Genomic DNA, 23,710 nt, shown 5'->3' with positions numbered 1-23,710 from the left:
CAGCTGTGTAGTGATTACACTTGAAAGCCACTAGATATCTCTCTAAGTTTGAGGTTTTATTGATTCAGTAACAAAGTAACAAAGCCAAACATTATAAAGCAGAGAGTGACATCGAGAGGCTTTTTGAAATAAAGCCACTGTATAATGATACAGTGTCTTCACTACACATCTGTATCAGGCCTCATCAACCATAATACTAATATATCAGAAAGCAATCTCACATGTAGTTTAAAAAGTAGAAATTTCCTAATTTTCCCAATCCCCTTAAAGAACTGCTGCTACCAGTAACGGGTTGATGAGGCATTGTTGTTGAAGTAAGTAAGTAGGTAATTGTTATTTGTGAAGCGCCTTTCTAGACCAGGGTCACAAAGCGCTTTAACAATAAAAAACAATACACAGTTGAAATATCTACTTTAAAAGGCCAAGGCACATAACACAAACACATGAGTCCAAGAAAATCAGGGAAAAGCCTTAAAAAATAAGAACGTCTTAAGATGTTTCTTGAAGGATTCAGTAGATCCATCAAACACAGAGAGAGGAAGATCGTTCCAAAGCTTAGGAGCAACAGCCTGGAAGGATTTCTCTCCTCTCGTCCGGAAGCGTGTGCTCAGAACCATCAGTAAATTCTGATCCACAAACCTAAGAGCCCCAGGGGGAATGAAGTACAGCAAAAACAATAAAGGACCCAGAACAGAACCTTGAGGGACTCCACACAACAGATCAGCTGATCCAGACCTTATTTCATTGGCAGATTCACTAATACTGTGCCCAGAAAGGTATGACGAGAACCACTGTAACACAGACACAGACAGTCCAACTTCATCTTCGCAGAAGAATCTGGTGATCAACTGTGATACAGTCAGTTTTTACTGTAGAAGGTTTAGTATAATTTTATGACATGAATAAACATAAAAGTGAGCAAAACGAAATGACAAAAAAGAGCATTCTGAATAAAAATAAAAAGATTAAAAAAAAGGAGGGACTAAAGAAAAATCACAAAATTTCTGTATCTAATCTTCAGTGTTAGGCCACATGTTTTCATCAGGAGCCCATATTATCCAAGGAAATGGACCTGGGATAAAACCGCTAGGTATGTCGGACCTACCCTTAACAATGGTCAACTGTGATGTTCTTGCAGCCAGCTTCCATGGCATTGTCAAATATCTCATTGACCTCCACTATTCTATTTTGACTCTTTTGCAGTTTTATTGCTTTATTTTCAACAACCATTTCTACAATGGCAAGCTCTTGATCATCACTGAGGATCTTTTCTCCTCACCAGAGGGAGAAAGACGTTGTATTCTTTAGAGGGACAAAACAAATATAAACACATGCATTGCTGTGTGACCTTATTGACATGTCAACTGAGAAAAGAAACAAGTTGTAAAATGCAATACCTACCTGTTGATTTGTAGAAAGATGCGTATAATGGAGGAAAACGTTGACCTCTTCAATAGGGCTGCACTCTTACACCAGCCTCTTAGAAAGTTTGATTACATACTTAATTATAGTGGCACGAATTTCATCACTGACTGCTGTTCTTGCAGCCCTTGCAATGCACCACAACACACTCTTACACCTCAACCCTGCTCTTCTCCCTGCTCCCCTCCTTTGGCCCCCCACCCTTCCACGTCCAGACATTACAGTGTTTCTGCCTTTTCTGTTTCTCTTTAAAAAGAAATACAATTCATCAGCTGTGCATTCAATTGTTAGTTCATTATTAGCTGAGACATATTGTTTTTGGTCACAGACTTTTCAATCCCCTCAGGCATGAGACTGCGTTTAATCAGGACCAGAACCTCCTGCCACAATCATTCTTACTTCCACTTTGCAATCAGATTCACAAATATAAACTTGTTTTTTCACGTCCACACTTTTTAAATTGTAATTGCACTATGTAAATAGCTAAATTGTCCTTGTATTTAGGTTTAATACATGTTTGTATAATGTTTGATGTTGCACATTGTACCATAACAATTTCCAAATCAAGAATTCTGATTCTGATATTATTGCAAAAGATTTCTATACTGTATCTAAGGTTTGGAATATAGTTTTTTTCTTTTATGGGTTTTTGTGTGTTAACATTTTTAAATAATCCAAAACAATCCATAGTTTTGTTTGGAGGTCAAGTTGTTAATAAAACTGTTCAAAAATCTGAGCACTGGCATATTGTTTGAAACAATAAACAAATGGTACGAGATACACTTCATTTTAAATCAACAAAGATATGGGATCGTGAATTTTTTTTTTTTTTTTACTCACCATCACACACTACAATGACAAAACCAAGGGAGTATTCTGCATTAGGACTATGTAATGTCAAGAATCTGGAGATACGATATGTATCACATTACATGTGTGACGATATGATAGAAGATACTGTAGGAACAACGATATATTGTTTATTTTAAAGAGACAAGACTTTTTCTGGCTTTAACAACAAAGAAATAAGCAAATATTTTCCCTAATCAAATGTTAAAGTACTTGTAGGAACGTGCTTCTCAAAATATTATCAAACAATGTAAACTTATATTAACAATGCGCAATGAGCAACATGTAATATCAAGTATCTGTCAGTGTATCATTTTTTTTTATACTTTAAACCTTGTTTAAGGCCAAAATTACTTTAAATATTAGAGTTCTTTGTCAGTCATTGCTGCCATTTCACCAATTGTGTTGTTAATTTGGCACAGAAGAAATGAAGAAGGTTGCCAAATAGTGGCCGGAGGTTTTATTGAACCACATAAATTAATAAAAGCTGTAAATATTTAATTTTTTATTGTAAAATAAAACATCGAAGGATTGTATTTTATACACACACTATTAAAACATAGACCATTAAATAACTTTTAATCTCTCTGGGATTTTAACATTTCAGGATCCCAGGTGGTTCGCTCTCACCTGGTCAGATATTCTTATATATCCTGCAGTACAGATATAAACAGTTGGGAAACCATTCTTTTTCCTTTGCTGATCCGAGGGTTCTGAATCAGATAGCCACAGACATTATCTCTACTGCTGAGCTTGGACTTTTGAAAATAAAACTTAAGATACACTTTTTAAATGGCCACCTGATGCACATGTACAGTATAGTACATTGAGTACTGATGGTTGTTGTAAAGGGCTGTAAGAAAAAGAAATAATGATTTTCAACTGCTAATAATAGTAATAATAATAGTTAAAGTATCATGATGTTCTGTTCTATGTTAATCTTTGTATCCTTTTTCTTTGTTATTTTTCTTTGATCTATGTTCTTTATCTTTAGACTTAGATTGTATCATCTTGTTCTTTCTCTTTATTTCTCTTTGTTCTTGTTCTTATTTTATTCTGATTATTTTTAATGAAAAATTGCTGTATTTGCTGTGGATAATTTGGGAAAAAAAAACAATTTAATACAACTTCTGGTCCCTTAATACTCTTATTATATTTACTTTCACACATTACATGTTGATTATGAAAAGTCATTCCAATGATTTTTATTTTAACTTTTGGGAATTGGTTTTGGGAATAATTCTGAACAGAAGACAGTCTTTTGAAATTCACAACAGTTCTCAAATTGTTGTCAAAATCAAATTCGCCCATTTTAATTACAGTTTTAAAGTATTTAGACTTCAGTGTAATACATCATGGTTAATGTCTATACCTCTTCACCATTAATGTTTTTATATGAGACTGTAAATGTGGTCTTCATGTAAATTGAGCGAATTGTGAATTGTCTTTATGTAATTTAATCCAAGAAAGAACTATAGATGTGACTCAGATGGGACATTGAAATGTGAAGATGACATCAGCAGTGATAAAATGTGTAAGGATTTCACATAAAGTGCATTCAAACAGTTGAATAGAGCAGTAAATGTAAGATTGGAAATTAGTTTTATCTGGCTCCCCCCAGCTTCAGTAAAGTGTAATTGCATTGTCCTACATTCACCTTTGTGCCATTGCCAAAAACAGCATCTAGAAACATCTTAAGACATTTTTATTCATGCAGGCTTTTCCTTGATTTTCTGACACTCCTGTGTTGTTCTCGGTGTTATCTTACTTACTTACATTGGTTTACAAAATGTAATAAATGCACCTGTTTAGCTTTTTTTTTGTTTTATCTTTTTAAAAATTATCTCGGTACTCAGTTCCAGTTCAGTATATTCCTGAAAAATGAAACCAAGCATTACAGAAAATATGAAATAACAATGAAGTCAAAGTGTCTCGATTTGCATGTATTATTTTAAAACCTGATAAAATGAAGATCTTTTGGTACGAGTTCTGGTGGTAGAAATAGTAACATTTGAATCACCTTTGTATCCTGGACCTAATAACTTAACTTCTGCAGATAATGGAAAAAAGTAAATAGCTTAGATTTAGTTACATCAGTGGCTGTGTTGCTTTTGGGCAGGTGTTCGCTCACTTCTGCGAGAGTTTGCCGCGGAAAAGTTGCACACAGTTAGGCTCACGCCTGCAGGACAAAGCGGGACAGAAAGAGAGCATGCCAACCTTTGCCCATGTCGACACATTTCTTGAGGGCGAATCAGAGCTTGTTCTAGTCTGAAAGGCTTTATTACAAAGAGAGTGACTGAGTGAGGGCACGGCCGCAACAAGAGGTGGATGTGAACTGACATTCCCGTACACTGGACCCACCAGCGTGTTCCCTTCAGGATGTCTCATTTAGCAACAGAGCAGAAATACAGAGATGGGGATTTTTTAAAAAGATTAGTGTCAACAAATCAGTCCAAGGACACAAAATCAAGATTTTTCTTTGTATGCATAGAGTGAACTGCGTTTGGCAGCATTGTTCATTTTCCACACGTTTTGTTTTGCAATCACAGACAACGATTAACTGTTTTCAAATATCCTTGGCACTGAATAACAGAGATCTATTGGGTCCTCAGCTTTAAATTCAGTACAGGTTTTATTTTACCTTTCCGTTCTGTCATTAATATGTATAAAGTGTTATGTTTTCTTTACAAACCACCTGAATATTCTTTGACTCGAAAGTTGATTCACAAGTGTTGCTATGATTAGATTGAATGACAACTGGCAACAACAAACAAGCATTCTCAACATGTGAGTCAAATCCAGACATGGTGGAAACAGTTGGTGCTGTGTGGCCAATCAACGAAAACTCATAAATATTATTTCAAATCTGTCAGGCTGAAAATATTGTGAAAAGGGTCTGGTAGAAAGTCAACAAAATATCTGTTGTATATCTGAATGAACCTAAGTTGAGTCTTAACTTGCATCATTTCCTGTAGAGACCCTTTTAGTTTAATAAATATTTTCTTTAAAATGTTGATTTAGTATCATAAAATGTATTAACTTTTGGAGCTAAAGCACTGCCTTTATTCTTTAATGTTTATCCAATCTTTTTCTTTTAAAATGTGTTTTTTATTGTGTTCATTTGTTTTATCCATATAACTTTTAGTAGCCAAAATATCATATGGTTAGGGACCAATAGAAAAGTAGGATTAAGCAAGGTGCTTTTAATTTGCACATTGTTTCACCGTTGTTTAACATTATGGAGGACAGGGGAGTTAACTATTAAACCTGAAATCTGGTATTCAAATCCTAATAAAAAAAAAAAACAATCTTGTGGTAGATGGACACCACACCAAAAATAAACATAATTGTATGCCTTCAAAAAATGGGGCTGTTCACTTCACTAAAAATCTTCTCACTCGAGTATGGCCTCAAATCTTTCCCTGCTCGACTTACATGTATAACTTTTAATGAGTTCTTCTTCAGTATTCTTTAATATTCCTTTGACTTTCTCTGTATCTAATAACTATTTCCCTCAATACATTCGCTGATTCATGACTCGCCAGAAGGTCATGTGTGTTTTGTCGATTGATATCTATCAGAAACTCTCTGAAGGTGATGCTCAGCATACACTGAGATTGAAATTCTTGATATGGTATCCGTTCTTTTTTATGTATTAAAATCCAAATGGTTATAAAATACATTTTATGGTAGAATTATATATGAATCAATTTATGATAGCGAATGGCAAATCTCCCAGTTACACAAGGTGACCAGTCCCTCTTAGGGCAATTTAAAGCAGGGGTGGGCAATTATATATAATAATTATATATTATATTAAGTAGTCTTAATATACATGCTGACTGCTGTGAGTGGCCATCCAACCAGAAGACAAGAAACGTGAATGAAAATAGCCTAAATTGCGAGAAAAAAACCTCATCAATGAATAAGTACTAAATAAGATCCCTTTCAATTACCTTTTAATTTTGTTAGAGAGATAAGCAAACTTTACAAAAAAGAGACTCAAAAGAGAACAGAGTGTCTGGAAACAGGAACTCAAGAAGCATTATTTAAATTGATATAATCATGACCAGATTCACAGAAAGACTCTGACCTCAATATTGATACAAGGGTCACATGTTGCCAACATGGCTGCCCTTTTGCCTAGTTATGATTTTGAGTCGTCTTAAAATTATCTATTAATGTGGGAGGTCATGGAAGAATGAGAGATACAAAAAAGATAAAATGTACTAAAGAAAACAAAAACTCAATATAAGCAGCATCAATTAAATTAGATCAGAATTTGTTTAACCTGTTTATAAGCTGCAGGTGTTTTAATTTAAGATATTTAGATAGAAAAATGTTTCATAGAAATGTTTAAAAAATGGAATGCATCATTATACACAGCAGTAACACAGCTAGATAAATAAATAACCAGATTCCAGTGTCATCTGCTGTCATGTTTTTGCATCCAGTCAGTTGTTTCCATTTCCGACGTCTAACCATCGATTATGGATTCGAAGTTGTTTGTATTCAACATCCACATCGTTAACCTCTAACTTAAAACTGCACCAAATCCATGAGGACGGTGTGTGTATAATGTACCAATTTCAATGTTCACTCAAACTGTCTCTGCTTGAGCGCCTCCTGGAGGCTGTTAATCCATAAATATCTATACATTAGCAGTATCATTGTGTAATAACCATGGTTTAGGGTGTAAATAATTATTGAATTTATTTGTTGAAATGTCTTTTTTGTACCCGAATTGATAGAGAAGTTTCAGCTTTGTGGCCGAAGAGTCTTGACTGAATGGATTAAAAGTGGACAATGAATTTTAACTAATTGGGTCATCAAAACTCACATGTAAAAATAAAGGTTGTGGCGACAGTTTCAGTTCGACGTGTTCTTTTATTTTTATGACTTACTCAAATGCTCAGAAAATCTTATCTGGAATCAGAACACACTGTCAGCCGTCCCACTTGAATCACCATTGCACTGTGCCATTAAAGGGCTTATGTAGAAAATTACCTCCACAGGGAGAATTTCAAGTATCGAGCAATCTGGTCAGATCCCATGAGTCTGTCGTGGCCTGTAGCAGTAAAGGCCAGTGAAGAATTGGCAGTCATTACTGTCCAGCTGCTGCCCCCATGCAAAAAGACACAAAGTCATCTTCTGCTGTGCAGATGTTACGTCAACAACCCACAAACCTTTGCAAACTGAAATACACGGTTAATACTTTGAGCCGCGTTCCTTTTTAGAAACAATGTTGCACCTTCACAATGTGTCCCCGTGCTGACTAGCGAACACGCGGATCTGCGTGGCCACATGGATTACAGACACAAAAGCAGATGTCAGCAGACACACGCCTACATGCCTCACACATATACGCATGAATTCACAGACCTCCATTCAAATGCAGATGGGAGCAGACAAGCGTGAGCATACATCCGCATCTGGAGGAGTATCTCTGCACCAAAATGTGTTTCTTAAAATTCACACACAGTGACATATGAAGTATTCCCAAATGTACACAACAACTATGGATAAAAGTGGAGTGTTGTGTGAACAAATTGTTTGAGGCAGTTTCACTGCAAACCGGATCTCGTTTTTTAAATAAGGCAGATGTTCTACAGAAATGTTCCTTATGTTTTTTTTTTAATATTATGTAACACTGGATTAGCAAAGCCAGGACTGTTGCCTGTCGCTTTTTATGCTGCAAGTACGTACATTTCTCAAATTAAACTGTTGTTTTTCCGAATGAAGGAAATGAATTTCGTGGGCAGTAAGGAAAACATTTTCATGATACTTTAATGATGATTCAATAGACAAGCTGCATAAAAACCGTTTGATGTCATATATGGAAACCTCCTAAATGACCAGCATGCTTGCTTAGCAGTGATGTGCTGGTGAAGCTTCATGAAGCATTGTCATGTCTTTTAGAGGCCTGTAGGGGGCGCCCTATCTCTCAAGATTATTATGTTATGAATCCTTCTCGCCCTTCAGTTAGTAACTGAATCAGGGCTTGAGTTTCACTAAAATAAATTGACTTCAAAGTTCAACTGACTGAGTCACACTAACTGTGTGTGCACATACAGAACAACGTGCACAGATCGAAAGAGTTGCTAATAGCAGTTGCTGTGTTCAGAGGGCACTTTATACCAATTATATCCTTTTTTATGTGACTAGATTCTGTGAACTTTGCTAAGTCGAATGTCTTGTTGTCAGTGTTTGTCTTTGTGTTACTGACTGTTGGAAAAAAATCCAAAATAAAGTTCAGAATATGTTTTAAAAAAAAAGATTCAGAAGAACTTTAACTTTTCATCTGGATTCCATTTTTATTGCAAAACAAAACTTACAAATCAAATCAATTTTCAATCAAGTTAATGTCTATATTTCTCTGGAGATCTCCTTTCTAAATAATATTGTTTGGATTTTAGCAACTCGGAAATGCTGACCTGTTGACATGTATCAGTTTAAATGCCCAGGGAATTAGTTAAGCCTTAACAAATTTTAGTTAAAGCAACTAAAATATTTTTTCATTGATAAAACTGAGGAAGTGCAGATTCATGATTACCTTAATGAAACTAAAGCAGGATTATATTCTAGCTGTCATATGGGAATGGGATAAAATGCGACATTAATTGTCACATATCTGATTGACCAAATATCTAAATGTAAACCTGCTTCGAATAATATTTCCTCATCGATATTATCATAGCAAACATCAGAAGGTTGATTTTGACCGCTCCTGCACACTATTTCAACATTCAGATCAAAACTGTGCCTCATATACTTCATATGATTCTGTGACTCTCAACCGTTAGAAACACTGAAGATACTTGGCAACATCATTTCAGTTATTTCAAAAATGTTTAATAATGTTTGACCCTAAATTGCTGTGAAGATTTTAATGATTTTACAGTGAATATATTTGCTGTGAGTTTTTAATCAGCTGCCGTTGTCACAGCAACCAACGACAACGAATCAAAATCTTGACTGATTACGCAGTATTAACCCTTCTATTCATTCCGAGGACTAGATGGCGTGAAGAGAAACTTGAATGATTTATGTGCAGGGGGAAAGCAAGATTTGTGGTTGGATGTTGCAGGTGAATGGCCATAAAAGGTAAAAGGTTTTAACACCTCCAAGCGATGTTTGATTGCCTCTATTGATCCGGATTGCATTCAGGTAATGCTTTCAAGAAACTGCGGTAAATGTGGGGGACAAGGGTAACACATAAAATTATTCCAAACGAACAGGGTTTAATATAAATGACGTATATTGAATTACATACATTTTATTCGACTCTCACCGCCTCTTTGTGGAGTGCACGCAAACAAAATAAACACCTTTTTTCTTTCAATTTAAAATTGGCCAATTTAACACACTCATAATGAATCATATTAATTGTTAAACAGATTTCAAAGAAGCCCATCAAAGTCACTGCGTGTTTCTAGCCATAAATATTTCAAATGAAACACCTCACAACATCAATTCTATTGCATCATATACCACAGCATGAATTTAACAGTGAGTGGGAGGGTTTTACAACCGGGAATGCATCATTCTGTCTCACTCGGTCCCAATGTGAATCCCAATACATTGACTGTGGCCGGTTTTATATTCTGATCTTTAATTTACAGCATTATGAAAGTTTTGAATCAATGCGCTTTAGTTAAACTGGAAGGTACATATTTGCGTTATATCAAGACATTCATAATGAAATAATGTTTTTTTACTGAATTTGCTCTAAAAATGTGTGATTAACTAAGCGTTATGATACAGTATAATAATTTCCAGAGGCCACTAGATGGCGCCCTCTACTCTATAATCATCATATTTAAACAGCTATTTTATTAAAACCTCAAACTATTTTTAAACTTAGTGCATCACCCACTGACCTCTTAACATAAATTTATATTTCCATTAGCCCATCTCTATTTAACCTATCAATATATTGTTATTTGGAGCTAAAGAGAGATGTACTTGATTCAACACACAGAAACATACTAGAATAGAATTAGAATACTGACCTCTCAGTGATGGATTAAGAGAAAAGGTCAAGGGGAAAATGAGGTATAAGCAGGGCCCAATGTCCAGTTTTTAACCATATAAATGACTTACCAAGTAGGGGACAGTTTTTGCTCCTTTTTTGTGTGTGATTTATTTTTGGTGTCAGGGAATAGGGCAGAAGAACCTGATGAAAATTCTGATTTTTTGAACATTGATGAAGAATGGTCATGTAGAATGTTTACCTCACAGTAAGTATTAAATGGCAACTACTATTTTGATTCAAGTGTGTCTTAAATAGATGTTGGACGTCTATTGTACTCATCAGTTTGTGTCTGTTTGTAAAAAACACTCTTATAATTGAAGTATTTACATAAAAAAAATCAGCTTAAGCCTCGCCCACCGAAAACATTTGTATTTCTGTAGATGAAATCTTGTTCTCTCTGGGACACTGCTGCGATTGGTCAAACATCGAGTCAGGGCATTTTGGTGGACTTTGGATGCAGCCCCAGCTTTTTGCGGATGACGTGGTTATGTTGGCTTCCTCAGACCGTGACCTTCAACTCCAACCGGAACAGTCGAATGTGAAGCAGTAGGGATGAAAATCAGCACCTCCAAATTCAAGTCCATGGTTCTCAGTTGGATTAAGGTTGGTAGCTGAAAGAGAGCTAAGCCAAAAGGTATCTGTAAAGCTGTGGTAGCTGTCAACCCAGGTCCCCAACCTCACCTATGGTTGCGAACGTTGGGTATAGTAACAAGTGATGGGTTGATGAGGACTCATGATACAGTTGTGTTGAAGACATTGCATCTTGATCCAGTGACCACTAGATGGCACTCTAAGTTATAAAAATAATTACAGGTTCAAATGAATTAGCAGATCAGAGCCAAACATTATAAAGTAGAGAGTGCCATTTAGTTGTCTTTCAGACAGTGTATCATGGTACAGTATCTTAACTACACAACTATATTACAAGGCCTCATCAACCCATCACTATTAGTAACTGAAAGAACAAGGTCACGGTTAAAAGCAGTTAATCTGTGTTCACCCTTTGGGTAAAAAGCACGTCATCTGGGAGAGGCTGGGTAGAGTCGCTGCTCCTACATGTTGAAAGGATTCAGTTTCGGTGGCTTGAGCGTCTCGCTGGTGAGGTGTTCAAGGCATTTCCCACCAGTAGGAGGCCACACGGGAGACAGAGGGCTCGCTGGGGAGACTATCAGAGACTCACCAGGTCTGGGAACACCTTGTGGTCCACCGGGAAGTGCTAGAAGATGTAGATGGGGAGAGATACCTTGGCCTCTGTTCTGAAGATGCTGCCCACGCGACCTGGGCTTAGATAAAGAGGTAGAAGACGAGACGAGATGAGAAGGGTTGTCGATGATATTGCTTGGCTGAGGACGCGTTTGTAATATCGGTCTTCTGACTCTAGACAAAATATAAAGGCATATACATGTTTCTATACAGTTATGAATGTTTATCATGACACGGAAACATTTGAAAGGCCGGTAGGCTGCAATCTAAGTCATGAACAGCTCACGTGGTGGTGAAGGACAGAACGAAGAAAGGATTGATCAGAATAAATTCATGACCTTCATTGCTATTCCTCTTTCTGTGCAACGGTAAAATAATATTTTCTCCTTGGCTTCCTATAGATTTTGTAAAAGCTCTGTCTGTGTTTTACTGAAATGGAATATTTGATGAAGAAGACTAAAGAGTTGGGATGTGTGATGAATGTTAACCGACTGCCTCACCTGATATCACCCAGAAGTCTGCAGACTGCTACCTGGGTGAAATATTAACCCAGGGTCTGTTTCCTGACCAGTAATTTAAAATATTTGAGAGAGAAAAAAAAATAGAGAGTTTATTTAAGGTTATGTGTTTTGCATTTTTGTCTTTAGTCTTCAGAATCTTTTTAATAGATGAAGACAAATTCCCTTAAAATGATAATATAAATGCTTGCAAATCATTAAGTAGTTACCAATTCCTCGATTTGTAGTTTGGAGCGTGTCGTGAAATTCTTGGTTGTCTGGTATTTTATTGGCTCGCCTGAGTTTTTGTTGGTGGATTTTTCAGTCTCCATGCCCGCTCTGGGTTTAATTGGAGTGACAAGGGAGATAAGAAATGAGTCTAAAGTATGTTTGTTTGTTCCACAACACTGCACAAATAAAAGGGGTCTCTTACTGACTGATGAAATCAACAGAGCCAACCTTTTACATTCATCACAACAATCAACTTTTCATCTTCCCAGTTTACCCAAAAAATGATTTTTCCAGAGACGTGATGGGTGATGTTTAAAAATGTAGTTCCAAATGAAGCATGTGGATGAAATAGTTTGACAACTGGATCCGCTTTTTGTCCAATTTTGAGTAGAAGTGTTGTGATCATCTGACTCCTTTCTAATTTCTATAACTTTTATGTATATAATGTTAGAAAAATGATGTGTGCATTGAAAACATGTTTCATTGGCCAACCATTGTTCTTTTTATACACATTTTAAATGACATTTATATTCTGTTATGCTAAAATATTGAATTCTCCTGTACGTAATTACAGAGACAGTGTCTCCCGTTCCAGGAGCTAAATTGCTAATGTAGCTAAATGTCCATAACAAATAATAAAATCAAACAATAACTAATACAATATTTTTTTATATCTGAATTACTGAATTAATTTCAATAATGCTTATAAGCTGTATATCGTATATGCCTTGATATGCATGTCAGCTGTAATTAAAACAAAGAAAGTTAATTAAAATAAGTAATAATAATAGAGATGTGACATACAGTGTAATTTGGGTTACTGTGTTTTAATCAAAATGGCCAAATAACTACAGTCCTTGTTATGCTACATTAATATTAACAAAAGAAGTAGATTATCCCATCAAGTTTCTCCATGTTTGGTCCTGTTTCAAAAAACCCTGTATTGGAATAAGAAGATCAAAATCAGAATTTAATTTCGACCACCTACAGTATGGAGCTTCACACCTTCACCGGGCTGTGCTGATGACAATGACCAATGTCACATGTTTGTAATTGGAACCGAAATGATGATAACACAAAAATCATGAACACACACTATCCAGCAGGATGTTAGCGACACTGACACCCTCAACATCCGTGGATGTCATATCTCGATAATGGAAGGTCTGAATGATCATATGGTCCAATGATGGTTAAATAGAATACTTTTTGGTAGAACATTCACGAGACAGTCCAGGCTTCAAAATATGATAAATATTTTTCAGAATATAGGGTGGGGGAGGTGAGAAGGCACAACGGGCCAGCATCTCAGAGGAGGTCAAAACCTTCTCCAGACTAGCAGGATTAAAATTTGGGTGACATAGTTTCATTGTGAATGAGGCCACTCCTGCACACCCACCCTAGACGGAAATATATTAACCAAATAGGTATTCTTTGGACTTCTTTGATGAATCCCTCAATGAGACTGCACTTGGTTACATGTGTGTCACCAAATATTTTGAGGAGAAAAGTATGTTAGTCCATCAGTGATGAGTGCTAACTCGGAAGAAATCTACCTTACAAATAAATACGCCTTCCCATTATTCAAGAAATAGGCTTCCATTGCAGAATTTCTAATGATGTTCTAAAGTTGTGGCTATAAAAACCTTGACACTGCTTTTTTTCTTGAATAAATATTTAAGAACACTAAAAGCAATCATCGGATGAAGCACAAGTTGAGCTGTATTGTTACAAAATGAAAGGCAAGGTAAAGACATCAAGTGCATACCACTCCATAGAGGAACACAAAACAGGACCAAATAATGCATGAGATATCAACAAGAGAACAATAAGCAGATTATTTGGTCATTAATCCCTAGTTCTTTTTGTGTAATGTTACAACTTTAATTTGTTGAACATCATTTCCTACAACAAAATACCATATCATTCATTTCTGTCTAATCCTTGGATGGCTTCATACTGGTGTTGGCAATTTTTCAGAAGCCAAATCGTTCATAAACTTTATCCTTGCACAAATTCAGAACAACAATGTTCACATACACATTAAAAAATGAACAGAAAGTACCTACACAAACACATAATACATCAGGTATAGACAGAGTCGAAGCTCAGTCCAGATCTTTTTGCTCCTCCTGTTTCTCGGTTAGCAACAGATAAAGAAGTCGTTCAGGAAACGCTTCCGATGTTCTTTTAAAACATCGTTTGCGTCATCTGTGGAGACCTTCACATAAGTCCATCTACTGCTCATGTTCACAATATTTCATATACAGTACTTCCATCTTACGGCAGCAGTTTTTTTTCACTGACAATGACTATTTGTACTTCATTTTACCGTTATCACAATGTACAAATGTACAGACTGAGTCCTCCACAGTGCGACAGAGAACACAGAATCGTTTTTTCAACAGAACACTAGTATTGGAATAAAAATAAAATGGCTGTACATATTTAGCAGAAGTATGTTGCACGGTTCATTTTTCTTTGAACTGCACTGGTCCACCCATCTGCTCTACACGAGGGAATCCCTTGCGGTCATTATTGTCCATAGTTAAGCCAATGAAACGGCAGCAACAGAAGGGTGAAGGCAGCTCGGAGCGTAATGCTTGGAGATGAAGCCGAACTTGGGAGACCGTTGGATGACAGGGTGGACTGAGCCACTAGTAGGTCATTTCCTATTGCCTGCAAGGGAACAGAAAATTGTTAGATTTTTTATTCAGAGTTAAAATTAAACCTTCAATGGCCAAACCCTGCGTATCACCTTGCATTACCCTTGTAATGTCAAGGGTAGACTGTTTTTCTCCAATATACTAGTGAAAGGTTGATGAAGCTTCATGAAGCGGTATACTTCATTTCAGAGCCCACTAGATGGCACTCTGCCCTTTAAGGTATTGCTTTGAACGGCTATTCTATTTAAATCATTTTTTAACAGAGGGCGCAACCTACTGACAAACAGGACACTGCTTTTTAGTATTTGTCAGGCTATCACTACAATGTGTAACTGGTTGCTAAATCAATCTTTTTTTCTTTTTTTTTACCATAATTTGTGGCACAGTAGTGATGTCATCACAACACTTTCCTTGTTCTTAACAATATAATTAGGGCTATCTCTTAATGCTTTAATTGTTATTAATAATTAATAATTTCCACAAGTCTTGTTTATCGCATTGGTTTTTAAGTGAGTTGTTGGGGTGACAACAAGAGCCAGTTGCTCTGAAAAGTGGACAATGATTGGTCTGGTGAAAGAATAAAAAGAATAGTTGTTTTTCATGTGATAACTCACAACATTTTACAAAGAACTGGTGTTTTTAATTGTATTGTCTATTAATTTATACAGAATAACAGTCATATTCACCCCTGCTGGTGCAACACTTGAGATTCGAAAATAAAGCAGAATGTAAATGACTAAAACTGCATCTGTTCAAGTCTGTACAAAACAATAAAATACACAACATCATTAAGAAACGTTTTGTTGTACTGCATCTCAATCGTTTGATCTCCTATAATATTTTATTTGATTTACAAAAAGAAACTCATAAAGCAAACATATTTTGGTTTATGAGACAAATTAATTATTTACAGATCTTAATTATTATCATTATTATTATTTTTTAATAGAACTTAAAATATTTATTTAACACTGACACACGAATCTACTCAACAACACTGACTGCTACATCCTGTAAAACATAAAAAAATCTTTATTTTCTAATTGATACTGTCCTGCAAACCACCATATAACAATATTAATAGTAATAATTAATTGTATTTATAGGGAGCCTTTCAAGACACGATATAGACAGATTGTAAAACAACAGTGAAAGGGCCAAACAGTAAATCAGAAGTTTTAAAGATAAGAAAAATACAAAAGTTAAAAAGTTTAACTATTAGTTCTTTTTTTTGGAAACACTACTAACTCGAATATAAACAAATATAAACCTATATATATAATTCCACTAAAATCTTGAAATGTATTTCATTTTTCCCAATAATATGTAGTTACACTTTTCTTTTACAATTTTTTTTGTTCTTCTATTACATGCAATAAAGCTTTTTCTGATTCGGATATATATTTAAATATGAAACAACTGGTGTCACCATTTTGTTTTCTTAGACCTGGTTAATCCATCATGACCATCCATTATATTCTTTTCATCTTCCATTTTACTGTATGTCACACGCAACTTTGCTATTTCTGCCTGATGCATTCTTTCACATCTTGGGTTATCTGTAACACACTCACATACATTCCACATTCATGCCACTAGATCATTGGAACACACACACCCACACACATTCTTAAAGACGCATTCTTGTACACTTTTACACAGCTACACACAGGAGACTGAACTTTCTGACTGAACTGAATGTTCTTATACACACTGGAAAGAACATTACATTATTGCATTTATAAATCTATATATTTCTAATTAAATTCACACAGTTATTCACTCCCCTCTAAATTCTTGACAGATTTATTGAATGTAAAGAGACGGCACACCTCTGTTGGTAATTTTGTCTCCAGGATCTTCCACACGTTTCTATCAGTGTCCGGCGCTGTGGTGCTGTTCTTGTGTTTCCTCCTGTTGTGTCCGGGGTTCGCTGTGCTACCCTGGCTGATGGTTGGTTGCTGATGAGATTCACTTCCAAAAGCGGCGAGCGCATTCCCTGATGCACAAAAAAAAAGTTGATCAAACTTTGACTCTTTACATTTTTCAGTTTCACTGGATGCAGTTGAGTACATTATACATTTTATCAGCGTTGGCTCTGCTGGTATTGATTTGACTATCAGAGGGAAAACAAGAATCTGACACAAACAGCATCTGTATTCTCCTCAAGTATCCCATCTGCACCTGCCGCTCCACATTCACTCTTGGAATGTTTGCAACTCTGAGGCTCCTCTGTTCCTCGCGCTCAGCAAAAACCTCATAAGGCCGCTCTCTGATAATAAAACAGCCTCATACCTGAAGGTTAAAATCAGCATTTAGATGACGAGTTGCTCTCATGGTATGGAATAAAATAGCCTGTTAGTCAAATTTATTGATTTACAAAGGTCTGAAACCAATTTTCGTCACGAACAGAGGAAACGTCGAGATAGCAAATTAGAGGACAACGGCTATCATCATATTTTATTAAATAAGACAATGCTAAGATTTGCTCATAGGTTCTGCATTAATAATGGAGGAATTCTGAGACTATTAGATCCAAGTGCAGAGCTGGAGTCTCATTACTTCTTTTATGCATGAGAATGTTTTCTTTTATGCACTAGCTTTGAATTGTGAACTATCTTCAGTGCAATATTTACCATAATGTCAGGACTAAAACATGCTAATCGTTCATCACGCTTGGAACCCTGTGGCTTATACAACAATGTGGCTGGATGTTGAAGAAGGAAATAGTGACGCTGCAAATAAACTTGCCATCAATGAATCCATGTGAGACATTTGAGACGGCAGCGTAAAAAACTGACTCAATGCAAAAAGCTGACAAAAGCCTCGGTCGGTTGGTTATTTATTTATTTGAATTAAGCTGTGTTAACATTAGTCATAAGCACTGCTAAGAACATGTATTTATTTAATATAAAATCTAAAAAGTGGTTGTTGTTTAAATCAAATGATCTTGAATTATGGTATTAACGTTCAATAATGAAAATTAAAATCAAGCCAAGTGTTGGATTGATTATATTTTCAACTAATGTTAATGATCCCAAAAAGGAACAATGAACATTGATTCGGGTCATCATGAAATTCTACACTCAAATGTAATGACACTTGTTATTGATTATATTCACATGAGCTCAATAGGTCAGGTTCCAAAACACAATAAACAAATAGAGCCATTGTTATTTGGTCAGCGGTGAATCTCTCAAAAGATTTGTGATTTCAAATGATTCTGAAAACCACCATTTTTCTTTTTCTTTTTATCAAATATATCAGAAATAGAATTAAAATCAATTATTTGGTAGTCATTTTTGAAAACATAACCTCCTGGGCGCAGATAATAAATGCATATTAAATTTAAAACATATTTATTTCCTTCTACTGCTGCTTCTACCTTCATTGTGTTTAGGCACTAGATACTTGTCTGCTGTGTAAATAGATATTTCTTAAAGAATACTTTAGTAAGTTTTTCTAGAAATATAATTTATCTCAATATATGAAAATACTTGAGTTTTCAAAGTTTATTTCAGGTCCTGTAACCAAAATACATGCATTTTTACATGCATACGCCTGCCAAAACATGTGTGAGTATATTTAAATGAAAAATGCGGGCAGAGATGTTGATAATGTTAGACCATAGGTTGGAGAGTGACTATTTTATAGTTAGACGTTGTTGTTGCAAATATCCAAAATACTTTAAGTGTCAATGTAATGTACTGATGGGTTGATGAAGCTTCCCAGACTTGTTATTTTCAGAGCCCACTTAATGGCACTCTCTGCTCTGTGAATGTACTGCCATTTCATTGACACCTTACATATTTCTATACTGAAGAGACTACCTACTGATACATACAAATATGACACTGCTTCACGAAGCTTCATTACTACTATAAAGTAGAAAGAGAAAAGGGTTGTGTGACATCAGAATTTGCACATTTTTTCTAGTACATTTTAAAGGTTGTATTGAAAGCACTTCTAGTTTTAGACTATAGTATTGGTAAGTAGCAGGACATGTCAATGTTATTTTGGATGTTTTGGGACAGGGCTCCTTTTGAGATGTATTCTTGAAAAAAACATTTTGATATCTGCTTACAACAACAAGCCTGAAAACCTGATATCAACATTTCTTTGGTATCATAGGGAAACAATGACACTCACGGAGGCAGACATTGTCAGTGAAGTATCCCAGGAATTCATTGCAGTCCTTTCGTTGGCTCCCGGTGACAGTGCAGGAGCACCATGGAGCTACACTCGAAGTGAAGTTGTCCACATAGTTGGGAGTTATTATACTTCCTGTTGAGATAACCACATACGTTTGTATTAAATATTCATATGCCTTCGAGTTGTTGCATTATATTCATAGCGCATCAGTCTAAAACATTCATGGACAATGCTTTGTGAACACAAGCCAAATGAAAGACGGTGACTATGCCACGCTTTTAAAAAACGTCTGAATGTTATAGACACAGTACACAGAACTCTGATTTGAAATATATGTTTAAATAAACACTTATTATTATGTTTACACACGTTTATTATATCATAGTTATAATTACGATCATCATTAAACCTTATTAATTACTACACAGGCTAAGAAAAATAAAGTTTATTTATTCATGAAGTAAATATTTGTTGTGTTTTTCATTAGTGGCTTTCAATCATTTTTACCATACATTCACAACTTGGGTAGAAAATCTTTGCATGTTAATTGATTTATATTGGGAATCTTAAAACTAAAATATATTTTTGCCAGTTTTATTTACACCAATTGATCTTTTTTTCCAGTTATTTTTTACATTTCTTTGTTCAAGCAGTAATATGTAATTTTATATACTTTATTTTTCAAGTTTGAATTTTGGGACCTAAGTGGGAAACTCACCAGGTACATTATTTTCATAAGAAGTGCTGAGAGACTTTGTGAAGTTACAAGAAAAATAAAATCAAAAAGTGACAAATCTCATGTTATACACAAATGCACATGTTGAATGTGGCACTGCTATAAGGGAGAATTTCCAGCTTTGCAATTACACTTTTCTGACACTGGGGGAGAAAGAAACAATATTTTCAATTTTACATATTGCTGCTATACATCTTATTTGTTGTATTTTATGTTTTTTCGGTTTGACAGCCTTAACAACAGTCACATTAAATAGTGTATCCCCTGAAAGATATTTAATTGCTCTCAGATGATGGCTGGTCTTTAGGCAGATAGTATTGACCAGTAATATTAACCCTTTGGGAAAGTTTATTTGGGAAATCAGAAAGATTCTGAATAACAATGACCAGCAGTTATTGGAGGTTAATATTCGAGTGATCACATACCTATGAGTCCCGTGTAGGCCAGCAAACAAGCTCCATAGTTGTTTTGTTTGCATCCACTATCTAAACCAAGTGAGGGCTCACAATCATAATGAAACTGAGCCAGTCGGGACCTGCAGAGTCAAAAAAAAGAGTTTCTGGTTCATTTCATTGTCATTCCAAAAGCTTGATCATTAAATTAACACTCTGCCCACCCAACATGAAGAAATATGAGTTGCCATGGTGAAGACTGAGAGTATTGGACTCTAATGTGAAAGTGATAGAAAGAGTAATACATTTCATCCCGCAGACCTGGGATCATTAGTAAAGGCCTCTGAGTGTAATGGGCCTGTGAAAAATAATGGCCATGACCAGGGATTGCGGTGAGTGATAACTCTGATCCATCTGGCTCCTTATCAGCGCTAAATATTTAATGTGTTATTCCAATGGGCTCTCTGGGGCGATCTAACTGGTGGTGGTAAGAAGCTTCAGGGTAAAGCAGTGGATCATTTTGTTGATTGAATGGCTGTTTATTTGGGTTTAAGATTCCACATGCAGACGCTTCAATTTGTACTCGAAAATCGTAATATATGTATTTTTAATAGATAGACATTAAATTTAGGGGATGTAATGTAAAGATGCTGAATGTAAAATTGCTTTTTAATATTTTTGTATTACTCTTGTCTAGTCGCATTCATCACTTGCTGTGTAGCAGCATTGATGGTTCAAATACTAGAGGGTAACGTCTGCCAACTCAAATTGAGGATTAGAAGCAACTTCAGTTGACAAAATCACCTAAACCTTTGAAATCCAGAATAATCTTCTTTTTAGTTTCACTACAAAATGAAACAAAAAGTGACGCTTTTTTTTTCAGTTTGCTGTGAAACGTCTGAACCAAGATTTCTGCTTGGACAATCAGAAGCTTTTCTGCAAGTCTCTTGTGGACGACTGAGCCTCTAATCCTATGACTAAAAGAGATGCCAACCACTTACCAAAGTTAAGCCCTGAAGCTGTGATCATTCATGACCTGGATGTCATGTGTTAAACTCAAGGCCCCTCATCTTTTATATCCCCCACAACCTCATTGGTGTTTGGCCTCCTTAACTTTGTTCACAGGGTTCTCCTCAAGAGCCGTGCCTCTGATATACTAATTTATGTCCTTATCCTTTCTGGTCACTTCCGATGTAAACTTTAGCAACTTCAAATCTGACTCTCCTTCGGCCAAACTCATTTCATCTTTAACTACTGTCTAAGGCTGTCTTTTAACTCTTGCAGCTAGGGACAGAATCAGTGGCAGAATCTCCGACGCTGGTTCTCCGCTCTGACTCTACTTTTGCTAGACATGACTGCAGGGTCCCTATCTCATAAAGTCTGTAGAGGCCCCCTGAATAATTGCATGCTTTGACACATTGGCTTTGGGTCGCTGATGGCCAAGTTGGTACTGGAAATACACTTATCCCACTACTTTTGCATGGTGTCACCCATAGTGACTTCCTGAAGAGGGAACTTCACCAATGACGGAGAAACCCCAGATTATCTATATAATCTTAGTTCTTCTATGAATTAATGTCACATCACTACACATGTTGCCCAGCAACCCGCCTTCCTGATTTTTTTAATATTTCCAATTTTGAGGGAGGTGAGGCCTTATATATAAATAGGGCGGCCCACTGCCCCCTGCTGTGCAGCAGGATTATTGATCTTTCTCAGCGAGTAGTCAGAGCCTCAAGTTAGATCATAGCGACAGCCTGTATCAGACAATTTTTCATTTGTAGAACCAAAGTTATTAGGGGTTCCAAAGCATTTCAACTGTGCTGTTTGGAGTTAAGGAGGACGTTTCACATCGGACCTACAAGGATATAGAACTACAGTTGTATAGATAACCTTTTGAACAATTACAAATTAAGATTGGTTCTTTGTCAAACACCTTTTAAATCAAAGGAGAACACTGACTCGACCCGGCTTTTCCTTGATTTTCTGGAACTCCTGTGTTGTTCTCAGTATTATCTTGACCTTTAAAGTATATATTTTATTGAGTATTGTTTGGATTGTTTAAGCGCTTTGTGACCCTGGTCTGGAAAAGCGCTATAGAAATACAAATTACTAACCTACCAAATATTAGGCATTAAATGATTTCGGTACAAACGACCTGGATATAAAGAACATGTTTTCTTACTTGCAAACATAGTCAGCTTCACAGATCTTCTTCTGTGTTACGCAGCTGGGCTTATCACCACTTTCATAGGAACAGCTGGGCACAATAGTCTGCCTTCTTCGCTCAGCACAGGCCGTGTCAGTACAGGGGCAGAAGAGCAGCTCATGCGTGTAGTCTGCAGGAATACGATCAAAGAACCTCCGTAGAGCCTTGTTGCATTTGGGTTTGTTGCAGAGGCCTGACTTGGCAGTGGGTTTGATGCATGCAGAGACATATTCTGTGCGGAGCTTCTGGCACAGGTCGTCAACGTTGCATGCCTTTGCGGCATCCAGGCAACGATTCACCGTTGTCATGCCAACGTCAGAGTCTGAGGATGGAAGTAAGGTCAGACAAACATTAATGTCAGTAGAAAAATAATAGTCCTGCAGCATGACAAAATGTTGTCAGATATACGGAGACTTGCCAGTGGTCAACGCGGCTCGAGATCGGCGGCTTGATTAGCTCCAGTTTCATGATCAAAGTAAACCAAGACAGCTAAAGAAAATATATAATTTTCCTTGGGAAAATTGTATGTTTATTGGTTCTATGAGATTGTTATCTTGGTGGTTAACTCTTGCTGTTTGTTCAGCTTATTTATTGTTCCCTCACATTTGAGGGGAAAAACGAACAGAACTTCAGCAAGACATAAAAATATATATCTTGAAGCCATGTTTATTATTGCATTGATTCTAATAAAAGAGAGTGCTGGAATTTCAGTCAGGCTAATGTCAGCAGCAGGCTTCCTGTATATTTAGAACTTTCTCCAGAAATTAATCTATATTTCTTCCAGCAAAGATTAGAATTAAGTGAAGCAAGATCCTTTAGAAATGTGTGCTTTACAATAATAACCATGCATAATTATTTTATAGTAGTAGTAGGCTATTATTTAGTACCAATGACAAGTGTGAGCATAAATAGGTTAATAATTAATACCATGCTCTTTATCATATATTGCATATTTTGTTATTACATCTGAGGTAAACCCATGTCAATAGAAAGCATGACCTAAATAAACTATTCGTACATTTCTCTCTAGCTAATCCATTCCTGTCTATCTGCCTATAGTACATGTTCAAAACTCATGGGCCCGGCCCACCAAGTCATTTTATGTGGCTTGTGGTTGGTGGGCTATATGATTAATGTTCATAGTGACATGGTGAAATAAAAAGGCAATTTATCTCTGAAACATGTCTAAAACTGTGGCTATTTATAAATATTGATTCACGTTGAGTGTGTGTATTAAATAGTATGTAAAAAGGTAGAATGGTGGAAAATATTCCCCAGTTTAAAAATTTGCTACAATGAATATGCACTTTAAGGAAGT

The 23,710-nt window shown here is 36.0% G+C and overlaps 1 protein-coding gene across 1 annotated transcript in view; it reads right to left on the bottom strand.

The window, feature by feature from the left end:
• Nucleotides 1-13,993: 13,993 nt before the first annotated feature.
• gfra4b (GDNF family receptor alpha 4b) overlaps nt 13,994-23,710 on the bottom strand; it is a 47,660-nt gene continuing 37,943 nt past the window's right edge. The window contains exons 4-8 of the mRNA XM_087798782.1: nt 22,369-22,714; nt 20,217-20,326; nt 19,053-19,187; nt 16,736-16,902; nt 13,994-14,916 (exon numbers count right to left, since the gene is read on the bottom strand). Coding sequence (XP_087654908.1) covers nt 14,773-14,916; nt 16,736-16,902; nt 19,053-19,187; nt 20,217-20,326; nt 22,369-22,714 — 902 coding nt within the window. The 3' untranslated portion in view covers nt 13,994-14,772. The remainder of the gene's footprint in view (nt 14,917-16,735; nt 16,903-19,052; nt 19,188-20,216; nt 20,327-22,368; nt 22,715-23,710) is intronic.

Source organism: Callionymus lyra, chromosome 9 (assembly GCF_982586985.1).
Source record: "Callionymus lyra chromosome 9, fCalLyr1.hap1.1, whole genome shotgun sequence".
Lineage (NCBI taxonomy): Eukaryota > Metazoa > Chordata > Actinopteri > Syngnathiformes > Callionymidae > Callionymus > Callionymus lyra.
This window is presented reverse-complemented; position numbering and strand designations above follow the sequence as displayed.